The sequence below is a fragment of the Mobula hypostoma genome, chromosome 18 (genome assembly GCF_963921235.1).
Source record: "Mobula hypostoma chromosome 18, sMobHyp1.1, whole genome shotgun sequence".
Lineage (NCBI taxonomy): Eukaryota > Metazoa > Chordata > Chondrichthyes > Myliobatiformes > Myliobatidae > Mobula > Mobula hypostoma.
In genome coordinates, this window is record NC_086114.1 from 32019081 (window position 1) to 32043763 (window position 24683).

At 41.3% G+C, this 24683-nt stretch overlaps 1 protein-coding gene across 5 annotated transcripts in view; it reads left to right on the forward strand.

Annotated features, from left to right (window-relative positions):
• The window catches only part of LOC134358439 (rho GTPase-activating protein 22-like), a 520442-nt gene that overhangs the window by 420654 nt on the left and 75105 nt on the right, over positions 1-24683 (forward strand). For all 5 annotated transcript variants that reach the window (XM_063070661.1, XM_063070660.1, XM_063070662.1 and 2 more), the window contains one exon: positions 3775-3903. In XM_063070661.1, coding sequence (XP_062926731.1) covers positions 3775-3903 — 129 coding nt within the window. The remainder of the gene's footprint in view (positions 1-3774; positions 3904-24683) is intronic.

Here is a 24683-nt window from a genome sequence, read left to right on the forward strand (position 1 = left end):
ACAGCTATGTTCTGTTTCACACTTTTCAGTGTTCCTCGGTTGTTTCTGTTTTCTCAGATAACAGAGTGTATCACTTTTCAGTAAGGACTTCTTAAGGACTTCTGCTTGTGGGGGTGAAAGTCGAGTGGAGTTGCCCTCTTAAAACACTCAGAAACTGTCCATGAAACACACTCTGAACAGTAAATGTCCTCTCGCAGGTTACAAACACGGCTTAAATACATATGAATGAGCATTTTGAAAACTAGTGGGATTCATTTGCTGGCTGCTACGGGGTTTTAGGGACCTTCGACTGCTCGGGAGCATGATTCATGGCAGAAAGTCCCAATTATACACTGTTCAGCGTATGAACAGTTTAGAGCAAGCAAATCCTGCTCTAACCTGGGAAGGAGCTGCTGATGAATGCTCGATTTTTATTATTAGCTGTCGATTATAAAATAAGGTATGGGGTAATTCGAGCTGGGGAATGGGCTTGTTCTGGTTGCTAGCTCCAAACATAACGGCAAATTGCTGCGTTCCTCCTCACCCCTCATGTTGAAGTCAATGGGACCAAACACACAGAGCTGAGTGAAGCTGGAGATCGATGTTCGCACATGTATTCAGTGTAGCCAGCCAAGCACTATTCTCTGTCATTGCTGCTTCGTTTTCAAGTGATGACTCTGCCACAGTTCTGAGCATTGGGGTTCTGGCTATTAAAATTGCAACCATGTTTGAGAAGTTGGAGGGGTTTACTGAGATGGGAGGAGGTTCCTCTGCAGCACAGTGTGTGGGCAGGACTGGGAGGGGTAGAGTGTATGGAGGAATGGGTCTCTGATGTGCCAGCTACCAAACATCAATGAGTGTATGTGTTCTATTAATTACAGGCCATCCCCGTTTTTACTGATGTCCGTAAGTCAATTTTGTCCATGAGAGAAAACATATACTGTAAAATCCTTTGATATGGTAACCATATCTCCATAGTATTATAATGAATGGCATCAAAAATACAGGAGACTGATTAGGAAGAGCAATTACTAAAGTGGAGAGACAGAGTGAGAGAGAGAGAGTGTGTGTGTGAGAGAGAGAGAGAGAGAAATTAGTTCTCCCATTCATAGGAATGAATGCATTTATGTGTGCCAGTCTGTTAAATTTATTATTATGTGAGCTCATTCATTTGAAGGAGTCTCCATAGATGAGGTATGTGTGAGCAGCCAATACCAAGCATATGCCCACATGTATATAATAATTGTGCTTAAATGCCCCTGTAAATGTCTCACATTTAATTCTTTTACATTATGTACCCCTGTTGGAGTTTAGGGATAGGCTCCAAATTCATGGGCGGAGTTGCCTGTTTCAGTGGCAGAATTACTTTGTCTGTGTAAACAATGAAAAGGGTCCAAGTGTTTCTCAGTAGGCTAACATCTCTGACCTGGAAGTTTACCTCACTGTCTTAAGGCTCAATATTACACAGGCCTTCTTAACATCTTCATTCCTTTGTGGTAAACAACAAATAAATTGAAGTAAAAAGTGCAGATGCTCAAGATCTGAATTGAGAAGGGAAAATGCTGGGAATACTCGGCAGGTCAGGCAGTATCTGTGGATAGTTAGTGTTTCAAGTCAAGGACTCTTCATAAGGATTCTTTCCCAGTTCTGGGTGTATTGTGTAGTGTGGGGTGTGGAGGGTGGAGTGTGTTGGGTGGTGTGTGGAGTGTGTAGAGTAGTGTGTGGAGTGTGGAGTGTGGTGGTGAGTGGTAGATCCCAGTGGGGAGCTGATGAGAATGTGGGGAGAATGGGAAAAATGGGATTAATATAGAATTAGTGTAAATGGGTGTTTTTTGGTCAGTGTGGATTCATCTGGAAAGAGCCTCTTTCCATGCCTTCTGACTTTATGAATGTAGGTTTAGGTTTGCAATCTTCCTTCGAGTTACATCAGAGAGTGTCTTGCAAAATCAGCTTCATTCACTTGCATCAACTAGGATGTATGGATGGTGATGGTGATTATAACTGGTGACCCCAGGAGCACCTCACAGGCAACCTATTTAGTTCCAGTATATTTCAGCTTTCCTACCACAGACTTATTAGCATGTTCTTTCAGAAGACATTTTATCAGGATGTTGCCTGGATTGGCGAACATGTCCAATGAGGAAACTTTGAACAAGCTAGGGCTTTTCCCTTTGGATGAAGGAGGATGAGAGGTGACCCGACAGCTGTATAGAATGAAGAAAGGCGGGGTGGCAGGGGCCGATATCAAAGGGCATCTGTTTAAGGTGAGTGTAAGAGGTTTGGGGAGATCTCTAACGTAGGTTCCTCACACAGAGAGATGGGTGCCTGGATCGCACTACTGGGGATGGTGGTAGAGGCTGATGCAGTGGGGACATTTGGGAGACACTTAGATAGGCATGTGGACATAGGAAAATGGAAGGCTGTGTTAGATTGATCGTGGAGTAGGTTTGCATAGATCAGCACAATATCATGGGCCAAGGGTCCCTTACTATGCTGTACTGCTCAAAGTTCAAAATAAATGTTATTATCAGAGTACATATATGTCACCACATACAACCCTGAGAATCTTTTTCCTGTGGGCATACTCAGGAAATTTATAGAATAGTAACTATAACAAGATTCAATGAAAGATTAAGTGGAGTGCAGAAAACACCAAACTGTGCCAATGTAAATGACGATAAATAACAAGAACATGAAATAACAAGATAAAGAGTTCTGAAAGTGAGATCATTGGTTTGTGGGAACATCTCAAGTTGGGCAGATGAGTTGTATTGGACCGCAAAGCACTCCAGCGTGTGGTGAAAACTGCCCAGCGGATTATCGGCACCCAATTGCCCACCATTGAGAATGTCTACCATAAGTGGTGCCTGGGCAGGGCGAAAAGCATTATTAAGGATACATCTCACCCTAACCATCAACTTTTTACTCTCCTCCCATCCGGTAGGCGCTACAGGAGCCTCCGCTCCTGCACCAGCAGGCACAGGAAGAGCTTCTTCCCTGAGGCTGTGACCCTGCTGAACCTCACATCACAGCGCTAAGCATTATTGCACCCATATTGTACTGTCTCAGTACTTTCATATTTGTGTGCTGTAGCACTTACTTTTTAATCACAGTTATTTTGTAAATAACACTATTCTTTGCATTTCTGGTCAGATGCTAACTGCATTTCATTGGCTTTGTATCTGTACTTGGCACAGTGACAATAAAGTCGAATCTAATCTATTTAATCTAATTCCCCTTTTGTTCAAGAGCTTGATGGTTGAGGGGTAGGTAGTAACTGTTCTTGAACAGTTGATGGCAGCAGTGAGAAAAGAGCATGGCCTGGGTGGGGAGGATCATTGATAATGGATGCTGCTCTCATGTAGATGTGCTCAGTGTTTGGGAGGGCTTTACCCATGAAGCACTGGGTTGAATCCACTATTTTTTGTAGAATTTTCTTTCAAAGACATTGGTGTTCCCATACCAGGCTGTGATGCAGCCAGTCAGTGCGCTCTCCACTACACTTCTATAGAAGTTTGTCAAAATTTTTGATGTCATGACGAATATCGGAAGCCTCCGAAGGAAGTAGAGGTGCTGTTGTGCTTTCTTTGCAATTACATTTACATGCTAGGTCCAGGACAGGTCCTCTGAAATAGTAACAACCAGGAATTTATGTTCTATGTCCTAGGTAAATGCTTTAACTTCCTGGTAATTGAGGTAATTGTCGCTTCTCATAAAAAAAAATACTATGATTAGTCCAACACTGTAGTCACTGCAACAATCCAACTAGTTGATTCTTCTGCTTTCTTCTTCTAGGGAGTGCTGGGGACCGGGACCGGATGGCTGTCAATCATGAAGCATTCCTCCTTATGGCAAACTCCCAGAATGATATGGAAGATTGGGTCAAAGCCATCAGACGAGTGATATGGGCTCCATTTGGCGGAGGTACTCCCTTATATTTGTATTGTGCCAACATAAAAACTAATCATTTGCCATACACAGCTTACAAAGCACACAGTAACTCATGGGGAGAAGAGGGTGATACCTCTAGGAAACGTTATTTCCACACTGTGATCATTTGACATGGGTGATTCCTTGTTCTGGAACCTCCACCCAGTTTTCACTGTCAAATACTAAGTATTGGGCAAAACATATTTTTAACTTGTTTAAAACAGGCTTTAACTTGTTGAATTAAAGACATTTAATCTCTTCTCCCTTCCAAAAATATTAAGATATGGGAATCAATGCTGTTTGTTGCCCATGTCTAGTTAGCTTTGAGATGTTAAGCCATGTTCCCTGGGACTGCAATATATTAACATTTATAGTAAACGGAAGTTGGCCAATTAAGGTATTTGATCTAATTAAACAGGACATTCGGCAGAAAGCAAAGGCAAACCACTGCTGTAACCTGCCACGATCCACGATCATGATTTCCCAATATGTCAGAGTGGCATGGAGGGAAATCGTCCGCCAACTGGAAATTCCAAATGCGACCTAACGACGAAACAGAAAATTAGTGCTTCCAGCTGCCCAATATATATAAATAATTATTGCTAAAAAGCACCGCAAATGTGAAAAGAATGTATTTACTTTGTTTTGATATTTGAGGGAAATTATTCCCGCCTTATTGTGTGGAGCAGTTCATGATAAATCTGGACTCCTGGGTTGCAATAGCATTCCAAAGTTCTCGGAAAGATTACTGTACAATACAAACAACATGTCATTATTTCAGAAATTTAAAATTCCTGGCTTCCAGACCTTGAAGTTTAAATGAGCTTGGTTGCTAGGATGGGCACATAAGGCTTTTGTGCTATTCTGTTATCTTTTAATGAACATCCTCTTCCACCGAGAGGAATTCTTTTACAGCGTGAGTATCATTGTCACCACACTACTGTTATGTGCATTTGCAATGCTTTTGACTTGAATTAAGTGCATGTATTTACAGACAAATTGACCAATCACAGCTTTACACAGTTATAAATCTGACCTACATCAGGCAGCTTCTGATCTTTCATTACACTCTGAATCAGCATCATTGCTGCAACTTGGCAAGTCGGAGGTTCGAAGAATTGTTTATCATATATGAATACTTTAAAAATCTACAATTGGATCAAAGCCACTGTCTGTGATAAAATGACTAGAAATGTATGAGTACTGTAAAGAGTAGCAGTAGCAATATCGTGTTCCTTGGTTTGGGATATTGAGTCATTTGGCCATCAATCCTTCAGTGTTGGTGATAGTACATGGGACTAGTTATTTATCTGGTAGTCACTGTATGATGGTTCAGAATATGGAAAGGTCTGTGGTATTTACAGTAACTGAGATACTGTCCTGAAGGTATTTGGAAACAAACTTTTTTTTTAGATAAAAATTGAAGTTCTGGTATATATCCTTGTGTGAATTGAGCTGCACAATAAAGAAGCAGCACTATTTGGATTTTACTGTTACTGGGCAAAATCAGAACATTTCAGTAGATGTGAATTGTTTCTTCAAAAGTCAGGCTAAGTACTTTATAAAACCCTTAAACAGACGAGTTTATAGTCATATATAGTTTGAGATATGGACTTTCATCAATTCTTATGAAATCCATATAGTAGCATTAAAGATCACAGTTTCTTCCAACCAACACCCCAGCCTATTGTTATCAATACTCACCCCTAAATAGCTTTGCCTCCAGAGGCAGAGGGCAGTGCTTCTCAACACGGTGATGTTCTAGCCCTCTGCAGACTCCAAACCACCTCTCCATTACCATGCCACATCCAAAAGTAAAACTAATATACATTTGGTTATAATTGACATTAGTGCTAAGAGTTGTAAAATCCAAAAACAGGCCATTCGGCCCACCCTGTCCTTGATGACCATCAAGTGTTCATCTATACCACAGGTTGAGCACCTCTTATCCAAAATGCTTAGTGCTGGAGAGTTCTGGATTTTGGAATATTTGCACGATATAATGAGATACCTTGGGGATGGGATTCAAGTCTAAACACGAAATTCATTTATATTACATATACATGTACCGTGAAGGTAGTTTTATAGAATAATTTTAATAATTTTGTGCATGAGTACATCGAACCATTAGAAAGATAAGCTACCACTACCCCAACTGCTCAGGTGGACAGTCTGTAGCTGTTTGGCATCACCATCATTCCCAATTCTTACGCTTGTTCATCACACACATGTCCTGATGCTGCTGTTCAGCATGTTAGATTTTCAACAATGACAACCTTGGCAAACTCATCAATGAATTTCCCTGCTGTTTCGTGATCAGCAGATGCTTTATCACCACAAATCCTTAAAAATTTAATGCTGTGACTTTTCTTAAATTTCTGCAACCAGCCTGCTGGTTATTCACAATTACCTTCAATTTTCAGTTCATCGTGATAGATCTTTGATTGTTTCATGATCAGCATATCGTTAAGCGGCTTATGTTCTCTGCGACACTGATGAATTCACTCTTTCAATGCACGATTGAGATCTTCACTTTTCATTTTAGGCAGTGTTTTTCAATTCTTCGTTGACATCTGTTCATTACATAGGTGAGGTCGTTTCTCAGAATTGTCTGTGGTGCGCAGACCTGCTCATCGCCTGGCAATTTTCCCAGTGTCCTGTGGAATTTTCCATTTGTGAGGTGATATCAGTACTCAAAAAATATTGGATTTTGGAATTTTGGATAAGGGGCACTCAAGCTGCTAATTGCATTTATCAGTGCTTGGTCCATATACTTTACGCCTTGATGTCTGCAGGCCAAGTACTTATCTATGTCCATCTTAAATGTCATGAGACTCACTGCCTCTATCACCCTTTCAGGTAGTGTATTCCAAACTCTACCCACCTTCTTGTAGAAAGAACTTCTTCCTTAAATCCCCTCTAAACTTCCTATTCATTACCTTAAACTTATGCCCTCTGGTTATAGATATCTTTGCTATGGTGTGATGCTATTGGGTTTACTGTCGACAAAGCCCTACACTCATAATGGATTTGAAGCCTATCTGATGATGGTATCTATGGATACTATCACAATTGGGAGGTTATTATTCATCAACCTACTCTTCAAAGACTAACTTACTTCCCTATCCAGTCTCTGTGGTGAGGTCCAGCTGTCAATAGTCACTACTTCAATGGTGGTCCCCCCTCCACCATGGAGGAGATATTTCCAGCCAACAAAGTCTAAACATAGTTTGTTTTATTTTTAGTGATAAACATTTAATCTTAGACAGATTGTTCTTAAATGCATTTAAAACTCACAGAGGATTTTTGATTTGTAAAAGATTTCTGAATTTAAAAAGATTTACAAACTACAAAGGATTTCCAAACACAGGTATAATTCTTACAAATTAAAAGATGAGTTGCAGATGAATAAAAGTCACCATCACGGTGACTTTTCACTGTCCAGTGCCATGGGGCTTTTTTTTTTCGCTAATCTCAGTTTTCTAAATTAGCAACTGACACTTGTAGAGATTAAAGAGTTGTTTTTGAGTAAGTTAAACTTCCAACCAAGATTCTTTGTTCAGGTTCTTTTCATAAATGGAAGCCATTCTTTAGTTCCTAATGTAAACAGCAAGCAATAATCAGTCTGAAGTTAAAAAGACAGCTTTGCAAACAGCACTGTCTATAGTGCACAGAATAAAGGCCCACAACACGGTGCTGACTGCTTAGGAGATGCAGTGTAACAGGATGGGGTTATGTTAGTTGGCTTTCATCAAACCAGACAACTGTAGCGAAGTTATTTAATTCAAGGAAGCTTGCAGACCAGATTGACACTATCACATAGCACATCAAATAGCGGTTCTGTTGATATTTGGAAGGTTTGTGTGCTCAGAGAGTCTGTAACACAGCATTAATTATGGGTATCTGGGGACTCGATCTCTGCAGAAGCTTTTAGACTACCTGTATAAAAAGATATCTGAAAAATTATCACATGCACGTCAAGTCACCTAAGTGGGAGGAAAACAATATAAATGTTGGAGAATAGTCAAGTTTGTTAGGAATTGTCACAGAACAGCAAGAAGACTGACAGAAAGACAGGGTGACGAGAATTCAGTCTTCTGCCTTTGATTTCTGCAATGGAGGATTCATTCATCTGCATCTCATTTGTATGCCTTTTTAGCTTATAGGAATTGCACCTGTGTTTTTGAAATCCTTTGTGTTTGAAAAATCATTTGTAATTTGGAAATTTGTTATAATATAGAAAACTTTTGTGAGTTTTAAATGTATTTTAAGAACTTTATCAGGATTTAAGCAAGTATCACTAAAAACAAATGAACTGTCTATAAACTACCTTATTAGCTAGAAATATCTCCTCCTTTGTAGGGAGAGGGGATGCACCACTCAACTAGTTGGTATTGGCTATAAACTCACCATAGAGGATAAATAGGGAAGTAAACTAGTCTTTGAAGAGTAGATAGCTACAGCATAACCTCCCTTTAGTGAGGGTACCTGTAGCTATCTATATTGGATAGGGCTTAAGGTCTTCGTTTGCATTTAGAACTTCATGGTCAGCAAACCCAATACCATCACAACCCCATCTTTCTGTCATTCTTCTCATCATTCCAAAAGACCCGCACTGCCTTCTTGCATTATACTGTTTTGCTACTAGCTGACATTATTTTCATGCAATATTTTTCAGATACCTTTGCTGGGACAAAGTAATCCACATAGATTGTCTAATAGGTTCTGGGGGACAAAGATTCTAGACACCTAAAATTAATGCTGTGATGGCTGATTCTCTGAGTACACAATTATTTGAACTGTTGATTGATCACTTGTACCTGTGACCATGTTTGATGTGCTAGGTCTGGAACCTTCCTTGATCTTGATCACAATAATGCAAATAACTTCGCTGTAGTTGCAAATCTGTCCTTTTAACTTCAAACTGGTTATTGCTTGCAATTTACAATAAGAACTGAGAACTAGTTGCTGTTTACAACAAGAAGCTGAGCAAGGAATATTGGTTAGAAGTTTAACTTTGTCACAGACAACTCTAATCCTTTGGAAAGGTCGTGCTGATGTGCTGGAAAGCTGAGGTTGGAATTAAGCTTCTCAGGCCCTGGAAAATGAATACTCAATGGGAAAACTTTATATCTGTCTTCCCTATTTATGCCCCTTGATGGTGTAAGGGGAAAAGGGTAATAACTATAGTCATTGAATAAGGATGTTCGCACAATGAGGATTTTATTTCAAGCACAGTTGCATTTCAAAGGTGGTTGACCTTAAACTTAATTAATTCCTACCTTTTGGAACCAACAATGAGGAGATTGTAAAACTTGTTTGTCTGTTGGGTATCATTAAACATAACCTGTTAGCTGGAATATTTGGCTTGTACTTTACTTTATACTTTATTGTCGCCAAACATTTGATACTAGAACGTACAATCATCACAGCGATATTTGGTTCTGCGCTTCCTGCTCCCTGGATTACAAATCGATAGTAAATATTAAAAATTTAAATTATAAATCATAAATAGAAAATAGAAAAATGGAAAGTAAAGTCGTGCAAAAAAAACTGACAGGCAGGTCCGGATATTTGGAGGGTACGGCCCAGATCTGGGTCAGGATCCATTCAGCAGTCTTATCACAGTTGGAAAGAAGCTGTTCCCAAACCTGGCCGTACGTAGATAAACTAATCCAGCAACAATATCCTTTTGATAGTCAATCTCCAAGTTATTAATGTCCCTAGGTTTCTCAAAAGCCAGTTCATTCACATGATAGTTGCACACAAGATAAGTAGTTAGTTACTGAGGGAATGTATGTGACTGTATATACAAGCATATCCTCTGAAGTGTCATGTTTTTGCTTGTTATTTCACTAGCATATCAAAGAGGAATTTCAAGAATAATATTTTCAGAAAATCAGCTAAAAGGGCAAGAAAATCATTTGGCAAAGACTTTCAAAAGGATTAGTTTCTGCACAATTAATGTCATGGAATTGCCATATGACAACTTTGCCCATTATTCTTTTGTGAAGAGATACTCTGGGAGGTTTCTAGGCCAGGTAGAGGTTAAATTACACAACGACCTGATAGAATGGTGGAAAACTATGGCACCAACTTTGAGGTATTAACAGCTGAAATAATCAGGGTGGAGCCGGGAACTGAACTGCACTGCAGGGCAAGGTATCCATCAGACATGGCTGTGAATAGTTCCATAGGAACGTGAGAAGTTGTATAGCAGTAGGTTATTTGACCCCTTGAGTCTGATCTACCATTCAATAGGGTGGTGACCCTTTTCATTTTCTGCCCATTACCTACTCCCTGATCCCCTTACTGATCAGCAATCTCTCTATCTCAGCTTTAAAAACAAGTACACTACCCCCTCCCTGCAGATCTCTGTGGCTAGGAATTCCAAAGACCACAACCCTCTGAGAGAAGAAATTCTTACTCATCTCAGTCTTAAATGGGTGCCCCTCATTCTGAGACTCTGTCCTTGCTTTGAACTCTCCCCTGAGAGGAAACATTCTCTTTTCATTCATCTTTGACGGACCTCACTATGAATCTTACAGTACATGTTTCAATAACATCACTCTCATTCTCCTAAGCCCCAACGAGTACAGTCTCAACCTGTGTAAGCTGTCCTCGCAATACAATTCTTTCAAACTCATCTTTGTGGACATTGTCACAACTGTCTTCAACAAAATAATATCTTTCTTTACTTAATGGGGTCAGAACTGTTCGCAGTACCCCAGATGTGGTCTTACTGGACAGGTTCAGTAAGACTAAACAATTTTTATCCTATAACACTCTTGAAGATCAGCCAGCATTCCGTTAGTCACCCTATTACCTGCCTCAGTTATAGAGACATATAGGACAGAATGGGGCCCTTCAGCCCACTATATCTATACTGACTCCCCGCCCCCCCCACCCCCATCAATTCTAATCCCATTTGCCTGCATTAGGACCATATTCTTCTATTGAAATGTCTATTGGGAAGTGTCTGTTTAAGTGTCTACAAATGCCTCTTAAATATAGTGATTGCACCTGCTTCAAATACCTCATCTGGCAGCATGTTCCTGAGATCAGACACTGTGCAAGTACTGAGTTAGCTTCTTGTGCTTTGTGAACAGGGACTCCAAAATCCCTTCATGACGCGGCTTTCTGCAGCTTTTCACTACTTAAACGGGATTCGAGACTTCGATATCCCTTCCGGAATTAACAACTTCATATTTTCCCATTTTATTTCGTTCACTTCTTTGACAAACTTCGGGGTCACTTTGGCTGCTGTAGCTAGGACGTAGCTTTTGCTTCTCACTCCAAGAGTGATTTTGCAAATATATTTTTTCAATTCTGCAATTTTAGCCAAGTATGAAATAACTTTGCAATATAATTAAAATTTATTGATTTATTTTAATTAGAGATACAGCACTGTTACAGGTCCTTCCAACCCAACAAACCAATGCTACCCAGTTACATCCATGTGACCAATTAAACTGCTAACATGTATGTTTTTGGACTGTGGGAGGAAACCAGAGTAACCGGCGGAAACCCACATGGTCACATGTAGAAACTCCTTACGGACATCAGTGGGAAATGAACCCAGGTCATTGGCGCTGTAATGGCGTTGTACTGACTGCTATGCTACTGTGCCAACCCTCAGAATCCCAAAGTAGCTGTAGAACTGAACTAAAAAAATACTGGAGTTACTCAGCAGATTTATCAGCATCGGTGGAGAAATAAAGCACAATATTGAGTTATACTGAAGTTAATCAGAGCAATGAAACCACACAAACATTTTGGTTAAGGTTTAAACAATTCTCTGCCTTGAGGAAATTGATTCCTACATAAAAGAAGTAATTGTGTTGGAAAGGGTGCTGAGATCTGCAAAGCTCATATTCAGAAATAGGTTTATTATCACTGGTGTATGCCGTGAAATTTGTTGTCTGAGATGCATGTAAAATTTACTATAAGAAATATAAAGTAATAAATTAATGCAAATAGAGAGAAGAATAGTGAGAAAGTGTTCATAGGTTCACGAACTGTTTATAAATCTGATGATGGAGGGGAAGGAGCTGTTCCTAGAACGTTGAGCCTGTGCCATCAGGCTCCTGTACCTCCTCCCTAATGGTAGTAATGAAAAGTAGTTGGTAGAACTGGAAAATTGCAGCTATGGGGCAGGATGGATTTAGCAATGGAAGAGCGAAGGGTGAGGGAGACTGAACTATATTAAATTCTGAGGACTAGATAGAGTTTTTATAAATTCACTTTTGAGTTTCACGTGTTGCTGGCAGGACCAGCTATGGAGAACACATTTCCTTTAGCAGAATATTCATGATGCGGAGAGGGATTAGAGCAGTTTATCTAATACAGCTACTGCCTCACAACTCTAATGACCCAGATTCAGTCCTGACCTCCAGTGCCGACTCTGTATGTTCTGCATGTGTGCTGCCCTCTGGTGACCGAGTTCCCTCCCACATCCCAAAGGCATGAGACTTGTTAGGTCACCCGGACAGTGTAGACTGTGTCTTGTGTGCAGATGAGTGGTAGGCTATAGAAGGAGCTGAAAGGAAGGTGGGGGCAATCAATGTAGGATTCAGATACACTCAGTGGCCACTTTATTAGGTACATCTGTACACCTCTTGTTAATGCAAATACCTAATCAGCCAATCATGTGGCACCAACTCAATACATAAAATCTTGCAGATATAGTCAAGAGGTTCAGTTGCTGTTCAAACAAGACATCAGATTGGGGAAGATATTGTGATATAAGTGACTCTTGTTCATGGAATGATCATTGGTGCCAGATGAGTTGGTTTGAGTATTTCAGAAACAGCTGATCTCCTGGGATTTTCACTCACAACAGTCTCTAGAGTTTACAGAGAATGCTGCAGGAAATAAAACAAAAACATCCAGGGGGTGGCAGATGATTATGGATTTCAGGAAGTTGCAGGTCAACCAATCTCCATTGCACGTCAATGGCTCTGCCGTGGAGACAGTGAAGGGCGTAAAGTTCTAATGGACGAGGTTCTGGGGAAAGTTTTGTGGGTGCACCAAGGTCCTGAGGAATGTTTTTCCCTTTGATTGTACAGTCAGATGACAATAAACTTGAACATAAAGTTTGACAGTAGCTCAAAAAACCACACATTACAACCCTGGCATGCAAAAGATCATTTCTGAATGCACCACACATCAGACCTTAAAATAGATGGGCAACAGCAGAAGATCACACTGGGTTCCACTCCTGCATCTAGTAAAGACACTACTGAATATACCTGATGGTTGACAAACAAGAGAAAAACTTCAGATGCTGGAAATCTAAGCAACACATAAAATGCTGGAGGAACTCAGCAGGCCAGGGGGCATCTATGGAAAAGAGTACAGTCGACGTTTCAGGCCGACTTGCTCCTTGGCCTGCTGAGTTCCTCCAGCATTTTGTATGTATTACTTCATGGTTGATTTAGAATCAGTGGGTTGAAGGGCCTGTTTCTCTGCTGTTTGACTATTTGGAAAGTTAGAGGAAGGATTTTTTTACCTAATGGGTTTTAAGGAACTAAATCTCATAGCCTTAAAGCCCGTACCATATTTAGAAGTTTACTCGAAGAATCCTTTCTTACAGTGTTACAGGCTCAATACTGGAAGCTGAGATAAGCTGGGAGCTTTTACTTGACTAGCACTGACACGAAGGGCTGTGTCATAATTTTTTTTGTTTAATAATTATGGGGAGGAAAGGGTTTACCTTGCTATTGCAGTTTTGAGATCTCCAGCAGTGGGATCTCTGCTTGCGCTGCCCTGACCCAGGCCCATAATCTAGGCCGGATGTCCAGGCAGATGGGACCCCCAGCAAGAGTTTCTCTTCTCCAGCAACCTGCACTTTTTGTAGCACCCCCAGGCACTTCCCAAGAGCAAGATCAAACAAAACTGAAGGAGATAAAAAGACAAGTGGCCACATACCGAGGGAACTGGGAACATCTGGAGGTGTTGCTATGTAAAAGTAAGTTGTTAAAAAAGGATGCCCTGATTGCACTACGTTCCTCAAACAAAGTGCAACTATTAGTAACACAGGAAAAGGCAGATTATTCACTTCCTCAGGCATATTCTCTATATAATCAGACAGTGATTTGTATCTACACTCTATCTACCCACCCCTTGGGTTCATTAACCCTTAATATCTGTGCTTGACAAGGATCTCTCAATCTCAAGTATAACCCATGTCCTAAAAGGTATCTGGCAGTGTCTGGGAGCAGCAGCAGAGGGTGCATTGGGTGAAGCAGGGTTACATGGGTGAATGGCAGGCAGAATTTCTCAGCACCTTTCACTGTTTTGAATCTGTAAGGCATGCAGTACAATTCACCTGTACAGATGGATTGATTCACAAACGCTAACAGAGAGACCTAAAGAAAACTGCTGGGAGCTTCAATATTTACTCATTGATTAATAAAACCAATCAATCTTCCCCTCTGCCATCCGATTACTAAATGGACATTGAATCCATGAACACTACCTCACTATTTTTTCTGATTTTGCATTATTTTTAATTTAACTATTTAATAGATATATATTCAATATATATTGATTTAATTGATTTATTCTGTAACTGGTTTATTTTTGTCCTGATTCTGATTCTGAAATGTTGAAAAGGCAGTGTTCTCATCGTTCCCAGGTTTTATTCCTCCTTCAGATCTATTTGTGAAATTGAACTTATACAACTTGCCAGTTATCCATATTCTGCTTTGTTTCATATGTTGCATTTTAGGACATCAAATTTATCATGGGATCCTTTTCAAAGACATGTCCCAAAGGAAGGAAGATAACATCTTGCATTATTTACTGTAGCAGAAACATTAGCAACACAATGTTCCATGGGTATATTCAATGTTTCTATATTGGTAGGATTACTGTAATTAAAATAAATTTAAAGTATAATAAAAATCAATTCTCCAAATGATACATAAAGCTTAAAATCATTTTGAGCAAGAATATAGATTTTAATGTGTGAAATGATCATGAAAATATAATCTGGAGTGATTCTCAATTTGGTTCCATTGATTTGGTTTCCAGAGGACCTCATACAATCTCCAATGAGATGATGAATGGTGTAAATGTGTAGCTAGTAGCTAACCACTATATTCAGTCATCAAACCCAAGTTCACTGTTAATCAACACCACGTAATTAACTTTCTATAAACAGACACTTAAAACTGTCAATTTAAAAATAAGTGTGAATTGTTATGTGATATTTTAAGCATTTGTGGATATTACCTATTTACTATAACGTAGTTCCTCTTAGTGATTTTATACAAAAGAAGTTAAGGGTTGAAATAATACACTAGCTTGTTTCCTTAGACCTGCTGCTTTGTAAACTCTCCACACTTCTTCCTTTTCTACATCATCACGTACTCGCAGCGGCCACTTTATTAGATATACCTGTACACCTACTTGTTAATGCAGATATGTATTCAGCCAATCATGTGGCAGAAACGCATGCATAAAAGCATGTAGACATGATCAAGAGACTTAGTTGCTGTTCAGACTAAACATCAAAATGGGGAAGAAATGCTAGCTAAGTGACTTTTATTGTGGAATGGTTGTTGGTGGCAGATGGGGTGGTTTGAGTATCTCAGAAACCTCTGATCTCCTGAGATTTTCACACACAACAGTTAATGAGAGAGGTCAGAAGAGAGTGGCCAGTTTGGTTCAAGCTGCCAAGAAGGTGACAGTAACTCAAATAGCCACACATTGCAATGGTGGTGTGCGGAAGGACTTCTCTGAATGCACAAGACATCAAACCTTGAAGTGGATGGGCTACAGCAGCAGAAAACAATAAAAATATGCCCAGTGGTCACTGAGTGTATTTTAACTTGCCTTTCTCTACATTTCCTTTCGTTATTCCACTCCCAAGGCAAAATCCTCCTTCATTTATTGCGTTACCTTAGAAAATCTCATTGTAAACCTCAGACATTGACATCTCTTCTTGTTGGCAAAACAGTTCTTATAATCTATTTAGTCTGTCTGGTCCTTAAGTTTTCATGTTTTTATTCTGGCTTGCATTTAATCATCGCTTTAGAAAACATGTTGAGACATAAAAGGGGTTGGAAGCTTCACCAAAGTACAAGTAATTGACTTTTGAGGTACCATTAATTCTGGTATGTAAATGAGTCACTCCGGTAGATGTTTATGCCCTGCAGACATTTGTGTATGGCTTATACATTATTGTGGCCACAGGCTTATTGTACATAGAATGCTGTGGACAGGATGTTCAATCACAAAAGGAAATGATCAAATTCTATGAATGTTATGATTTGAAATAGTACAACCAATTTCTTCATTTTTTCAGAAAAGTAAGCACAATATATGTTATAATAACCAACAGGATCACAACCTAACAATTATAACTTGGGTCAACATAAACCACATTGTATACACTTTAACTTTTCTGTTGCTTCATTGACCTGCTTGTGTTTGTGCCTCTTTTATCTTCCACCAGACCTCAAGAAAAATAGGCTCCTCTCAGCCCCTCAAGTTGCCCAACCATTACAACAGATCAATGCTGGCCTTAACTTCACTTCTGTGCCAGTTTTCCACAATGACCAGTCCCTTGATCTTTCAAGTATGTATCTATCTCCACAGTAAATATTTCTGATGATCAGGCCTCCATCATCCTCTGGAGCAGAGGAATTCCACAGATTCACCACGCTCTGAGAGAAGAAATTCCTATGCACATCATTTTTAAATGACTGACCCGTCATCTTGTAACTAAGTCTCCTCTTTTGTGACTCTCCCATTAGTGTAAGCATCTCAACATCTGTCCTGTCAAGCCTCCTTGATATATTATAGATCTGAATAAGGTCACCCATCATTATTCTGAACTAAAAGGAATGCAAACCCGAACTGTCTAGCCAGGCTGCCTGCAGGAGGACGAATTTCAGAGATGTATACTGTATAAATGCTTTGGTAATAAATGTGCTTTGAATCTTTAAATCTTTGAATCTCTCCATATGCCATGGATTCAGTATCTTTGGCCATTATTAGAGGTGTGTCCCAAATCCAAATACCTGTGAGAATCTCTTGCTACCTGGGGAAAATATTTCATCATATGTCGCCATGGTAACAAGCAGACCAACATTTTGTTAATTCCCGCTGGAATTATCCTGTCCCCTATCTGGTTCACTCTTCCATTAAGGCACCACGATGACAGAACTCAATTTAATCGGAACTATCAAGTGAATTTATTTCTCAAAAGAGGATCATGTTGCTCTTCCTGCATTTTTGCATAGGTAAATAAGCATCAAATATATAGTGTGCGTATATTAGCATTAAAGTCCTTCCACCCATTTCTGAAGTGGAAAATCACAGCGCAGTAAAACATTGCCATAGGAATGTAAACTGTTTTATTCGGAGATGCCTCTCAAATACCACAATCTTCCCTTCTTCCCAGTTCTGAATTCTCCCTCCTCAGTCAGTTTGATTGCTAAGGTTGCTTTGTTCTAAAGGCGTGAAGCTTTCCCATGGGAAAATTGTTTCTTGCAGCCTTTATGAAAAGCTGCTGATTTGATTTAGAGTGCAAGACACAATTGTTAGGGAGCCTGTTTATCCAGTAATGTTAACACTACTGTGATAAAACTATCAGATAAATGACACAGGCAATATGAAAGTTGCAAAATTTTGAATAATGTTCTGAACTGCTTTTAAATATTTGGAGCTAACCACTTAAAAGGATCCTTCAATCCTGCCCTGCAACCAGTCATATCATCATTTTAAAATGTGTGACAATGCAGAAATCTTCAACCAAAGTACTGAGAGTCACCATCTAAAAAACCACAGACTCACATAGTGACCTTGCTTGTTCCTCCTCTCACAATGCTGCCTTTCACTCAATTTCTCTCTCTCTGCCACATGTGTTCTCAGGATGAGAATGAGAGCGTCTGAGATGTTGTCCTTCTGAAAGGATGGCTTCCCCTCTGCCACAGCTGATGGAGCCCTCACTCACATCTCTTCTGTGACCCGCAAGTCTGCTGTCCCCCAGAACAACAACAGAGGTCCCAGGGACATAATCTTTCACCCATCAGCTTTGGCATTGCTTATCCCTCACCATTTCTGCCAACTCCAACCTGAGCTCATCACCAGTCACGTCATTCCCTCTCCCTTCCTTTTCTGCCTTCTGCTGGGGTTCCTTCATCCCTTGCCCATTCATCCCTCCCCACACATCTGTTCCCATTTCCTGGAGTTTATCCCTGTAATCAGGAGAGGTGCAATACTTGTCCTTTTATCTCCTCCCTTACCACTAACAAGGGACCTAAGCTGCCCTTCCAGGTGAGCCAGAGGTCTCTATACACCGCCACCCTGCAAAAACTCATTTCAGGAAGGTAGCACCATCAATTTGCGGGACACTCCCAGAACCTCCGGGAGAGGTGGGATGTCTGCAATAGAGTAGCTCCTTAGCAGCTAGCCAGCTAGTTTAAATAATGTTAGCTATACTAATGAATGAATGACACCTGTTAAACTCACCTCAACATGCCCTTTACAGTCTTAACCCACTATGGGCAATAGAAAAGTCACTGTTGCAAACAGTGCAGTGAGCAACACTGTCATTATTTTTGACCCCTATTAGGCAGGGGTACACTTTAGTGTAGTCTGGGGTGAAGTACGTTTTATATTTTCTTTTTTTGGAACACTCTGCCATGGCTTTCTCTTGCTCTCTCTCGCGCTTGCGCTGTCTCTCACTCTCTCTCTCGCACTCTCTCTTGCTGTCTCTCTCTTGCTCGCTCTCAAAAAAATCAATTTCCGGGATATTGTATACAATTTGCGGGCTATCAATATGCGGGAGACTCCCGGAACTTCCGGGAGAGGTGGGATGTCTGCACCTCTGTCAACCTGGTCTTCTGCATTCTGAACTGATGATGTGCCCTGCTCTCTATTGATGAAGCCAAGCACTGACAAGAGACCATTCTGTGAGGCACGTTTCCCTCTCAAACTTCTAGTAGCTTGTCATTTTTAAGTTCAAGGTTCAAAGTAATTTTTTTTATGGAAGTACATATGTCACCATGTGAAACTTTGAGATTCATTTTCTTGCCAGTAGATGCAGTAAATCCCGGAAGCACAAGAGAATCAATGAAAGACTGCATCCAACAGGATGTGCAAACAACCTGAGTGCAGAAGACAACAAACTGTGCAAATACAAAAGAAAAAAAAAACAAACAAGCAATAAATATTGAGAACATAAGATAAAGAGTCCTTGAAACTGAGTATATTATTGTGGGAACAGTTTAGTGATGGGGCAAGTGAATTTATCCCTTGTAGTTCAAAAGCCTGATGGTTGAGGGGTGTAACTGTTCCTGAACCAGGTGGCGTGAGTCTGGAGGCTCCTGTGCCTCCTTTTTGATGGCAGCAGTGAGAGAGAGCATGGCAATGGTGCTCTGTATAGATGTGCTCGATGGTGGGGAGGATTTTCCATTCAAGGGTATTGGTATTTTCATGCCAGGGCGAGATACAACCAGTCAATATTCTCTCCACCACCTATCTATGGAGTTTGTCAACGTTTAGATGTCACGCCGATTCTTTGCAACTTCTATGAAAGTAGTGGTGTTGCCTTGCTTTCTTTGCAATGGCATTTATGTGCCAGACCCAGGACAGATCCTCTGAAATGATGGCACCAAGTAATGTAAAGTTGCTGACCGTCTTCACCTCTGGTCCCCAATGAGACCTGGCTTGTGGACCTCCAGTTTCCTCCTCCTGAAATCAATGATCAGCTCCTTGGTCTTGCTGACATTGAGTGAGAGGTTGTTGTTGTGGCACTACTCGGCTAGATTTTCAGTCTCCCTCCTGTATGCTGATTTGTCACTACTTTTGATTCGGCCAGTGACAGTAGTGCCATCAGCAAACGTAACTATAGCATTGGAGTTGTGCTTAACCTCACAGGCATAAGTGTAAAGTGAGTAGAACAGGGGGCTAAGCACAGAGTATCGTGGTGCATCTGTGCTGACGGTGATTGTGAAGGAGATGTTTTTGCCAATCCAAACTGAGTGGGGTCTGCAAGTGAGGAAATTGAGGATCCAACTGAACAAGGAGGTATTGAGGCCATAGCCTTGAAGCTTATTGATTAGTAGTTTTGAGGAGATGATAGTATTGAATGCTGGGCTGCAGTCGATAAAGAGCATCCTGATGTGTGCATCTTCACTGACCAGATATTCCAGGGTTGAGTGAAGAGCTAATGATGTAACTTCTGCTGTGGGCCAGTTAGAGTGGATCTAAGTCACTTCTCAGGCAGGAATTGATATGTTTCATCATCAACCTCTTAAAGTATTTCATTATAGTGGATGTAAGTGCTTCTGGACAATAATCATTGATGCAGGTTACAGGTTCTTCTTAGGTAACAGTACAATTGATGTCTGCTTGAAGCAGGTGGGTACCTCAGACAGCTGAAATAAGGGGTTAAAGATACTAGTAAATATTCCAAGCACTTGACCAGCCCTTTCCACTCCCACACTGACTTGTCCTCCCTCAGCCTTCTCCGTTGCTATGGTGATGATAAGAGCAATTTGCTGTTGGTTTTGGTATTATTGTATTGCTGCCACTTGTAGCAAGATACAGTGAAAATCTTATCTTGCGTACTGTTCATATAGATGAAAACACTACACAGCGCATTGAGCTGGAATAAGGTAAAACAATAATAATGTAGAATAAAGTGTAAAAGCTACCGGTGCAGTGCAAGGTAGGCTGTGAGGCCAAATGCAGTCTTACCGTACAAGCGGTCCATTCAGAATTCTGATGGCACTGGGGTACAAGTTGTCTCTGAGCCCGGTGGTACATGCTAAAGGCTTTTGTAACTTCTGCCTGATGGGAGAGGGGGAAGAGAGAATGTCCGGGGTGGTTTACGATTATGCTGGCTGCTTTAATGAGGCAGCCGGACGTATAGACAGATTCCATGGAGGGGAGGCTGGTTTCTGTGATGCGCTGAGCTGTGTCTATAACTCTGCAGTTTCTTGCAGTCACGTGCAGAACAGTTGCCGTACCAAGCTGCTATGCATCCGGATTGAATGTTTTCTATTGTGCAACGATAAAAATTGATAAAGAGTCAAAAGGGAAATGCTGAATATCTTGAGTTGGAAGATCATTTCAAATTTTGCATTACAGCCCAATGCTATGAACATTGAATTTTCCAATCTGATGTCCCCACACTCCAAGTGCATTCCCCCCCACAGACCCTCATCTGTCCACCTCACTTTCCCTACTTAGTTCACTTTTCCCATTCACTCTCCTCAACTGATTACATCTGCTGACATCCCTTCCACTTCTGATTCTGTGCATCACATTCCACACTCTGTCCCACCTACCAGCCGTTTCCCCGCCAACTCCCTGCACCTTCATGGTGCTGTATACAGGCAATCTTTTCTGTTCCCTCTCAATCCTGAGTCAGGGTCTCAGCCTGAAATGTCACTTCACACCTTCTGCCACTACAAATGCTTCTTGACACATTGAGTTTACCAGTATTCTGTAAAATTGCTGGTTGGCATGACGAGTATTACTGGCATGAAATGGCTCTCCAGAGAACAACACATAGACCATAGAATAGTACAGCACAGTACAGGCCCTTTGACCCACAATGTTGTGCTGACCCTCAAATCCTGCCTCCCATATAAGCCCCCACCTTAAATTCCTCCATATACCTGTCTAGTAGTCTCTTAAACTTCACTAGTGTACCTGCCTCCACCACTGACACAGGCAGTGCATTCCACACACCAACCACTCTCTGAGTGAAAAACCTTCCTCTAATATCCCCCTTGAACTTCCCACCCTTACCTTAAAGCCATGTCCTCTTGTATTGAGCAGTGGTGCCCTGGGGAAGAGGCGCTGGCTATCCACTCTATCTATTTCTCTTATCATCTTGTACACCTCTATCATGTCTCCTCTCATCCTCTTTCTCTCCAAAGAGTAAAGCCTTAGCTCCCTTAATCTCTGATCATAATGCATACTTTCTAAACCAGGCAGCATCCTGGTAAATCTCCTCTGTACCCTTTCCAATGCTTCCACATCCTTCCTATAGTGAGGCGACCAGAACTGGACACAGTACTCCAAGTGTGGCCTAACCAGAGTTTTATAGAGCTGCATCATTACATCGCGACTCTTAAACTCTATCCCTCAACTTATGAAAGCTAACACCCCATAAGCTTTCTTAACTACCCTATCCACCTGTGAGGCAACTTTCAGGGATCTGTGGACATGTACCCCCAGATCCCTCTGCTCCTCCACACTACCAAGTATCCTGCCATTTACTTTGTATTCTGCCTTGGAGTCTGTCCTTCCAAAGTGTACCACCTCACACTTCTCCGGGTTGAACTCCATTTGCCACTTCTCAGCCCTCTGCTGCATCTTATCAATGTCTCTCTGCAATCTTTGACAATCCTCTACACTATCTACACCACCACCAACCTTTGTGTCGTTTGCAAACTTGCCAACCCACCCTTCTACCCCCACATCCAGGTCGTTAATAAAAATCACGAAAAGTAGAGGTCCCAGAACAGATCCTTGTGGGACACCACTAGTCACAATCCTCCAATCTGCATGTACCTCCTCCACCACAACCCTCTGCCTTCTGTAGGCAAGCCAATTCTGAATCCACCTGGCCAAACTTCCCTGGATCCCATGCCTTCTGACTTTCTGAATAAGTCTACCGTGTGGAACCTTGTCAAATGCCTTACTAAAATCCATATAGATCACATCCACTGCACTACCCTCATCTATATGCCTGGTCACCTCCTCAAAGAACTCTATCAGGCTTGTTAAACACAATCTGCCCTTCACAAAGCCATGCTGACTGTTCCTGATCAGACCATGATTCTCTAACTGCCCAGAGATCCCATCTCTAAGAATCTTTTCCAACAGCTTTCCCACCACAGACGTAAGGCTCACTGGTCTATAATTACCCGGACTATCCCTACTATCTTTTTTGAACAAGGGGACAACATTCACCTCCCTCCAATCCTCCGGTACCATTCCCGTGGACAACGAGGACATAAAGATCCTGGCCAGAGGCTCAGCAATCTCTTCTCTTGCCTCGTGGAGCAGCCTGGGGAATATTCCATCAGGCCCTGGGGACTTATCTGTTCTAATGTATTTTAACAACTCCAACACCTCCTCTGCCTTAATATCAACATGCTCCAGAATATCAACCTCACTCATATTGTCCTCACCGTCATCAAGTTCCCTCTCATTGGTGAATACCGAAGAGAAGTATTCATTGAGGACCTTGCTCACTTCCACAGCCTCCAGGCACATCTTCCCACCTTTATCTCTAATCAGTCCTACCTTCACTCCTGTCATCCTTTTTTTCTTCACATAATTGAAGAATGCCTTGGGGTTTTCCTTTACCCTACTCGCCAAGGCCTTCTCATGCCCTCTTCTTGCTCTTCTCAGCCCCTTCTTAAGCTCCTTTCTTGTTTCCCTATATTCCTCAATAGACCCGTCTGATCCTTGCTTCCTAAACCTACAGAGAATTGTGGACAAAGTTCAGAACATCAAGGAAACCAGCTTACCCTCCCTAGAATCTCCCAGTATTTTTTTGCTGGCTCGATAAAGCAGATAGCACAATTGAAGACTTCACCCATTCCAGACTTTCTTCTCCCCTCTCCCATCAGATAGAAGATACAAAAGCCTGAAAGCATCTACCGCTAGGCTCAAGGATTGTTTCCACCTCACTGTTATAAGAATATTGAATGATTGCTTATGATAAGAGAGAATCTTGACCTCATGGTCTACCTCATTATGATCCTGCACTGCACTTCCTGTGTTACACTTTATTCTACATTCCGTTATTGTTTTACCTTGTTCTACCTCAATACACTGTGTGAAAAGTATTCAAGACAAGCTTTTCCCTATATCTCGATACATGAAACAATAATAAAGCAATTCCAATTTCAAGACACAGAGGATCAGGTACAGAGCCATCCTATCAGAGCACCCTGAGTTACAATTATGTTCAAAAGTGGTTTTACCTCTGAGCAAGAGTGCCAACATACAATAGAGGCTGACTGAGTAAAACATCTCCAATCTGCTCCGCTCTTGACGGCCACAATCTTTCCTGACTTTATGTCATTTGTTCCCTCTGTGGCCCTGGAGCTGGTTTAAGGAAGACTTCATTAAGTCTCCACAAGTTAAGGCTGATTTATACTTGTGCGAAAAAATGTACACCGTAGGTTCAGCGTAGTGGTGTACCTTACGCTGTACTCTATGCTGAACCCTACGCCGTAGCCTAACGCGCACCTCTCCCAAAATGTAACTATGTGTCGCAGCGTTGCAGACCGCAACAACTGTAATTGGTCCGCTTGGTAGCAACGCATTTCCTCCTACGCTGCAATAGCTTGCCATTGGGCGACTGAAGGGCAGGGAAGGAACTCTGGCTGCAATGCTTTCCATAAAGCTTTACAGACCTCCAAAATTATGGAGGACCCTGTGCTTGACGCCAGTTTGTAGCTAGCTGCTACAGCCTGTTGACTTCCACCTGAAGCTAAAACTCGAATGGTGATTGCCAGTCTCTGGGTATACTGTGCGTACACTGATGCGAAATAAATGGTTGGAGACGATGAACCAAATCATCAAATCTACCTGCCAACATGTGAAAATATTTGAAATGCATTTCCTCGTCCATGTCTCTCAGTGGCCGGACAAGCACAGAAAATTCACCCTCCTTCAGTTTCAGTTGCCATTGTTTGAAGTTTGAGTTTCTTCGTGTCGAGTTTCAACACGAAGAAACTCAACACAGTGGCATAGAAACCCCACCGCCAACTAGCGTTTTGGCGATG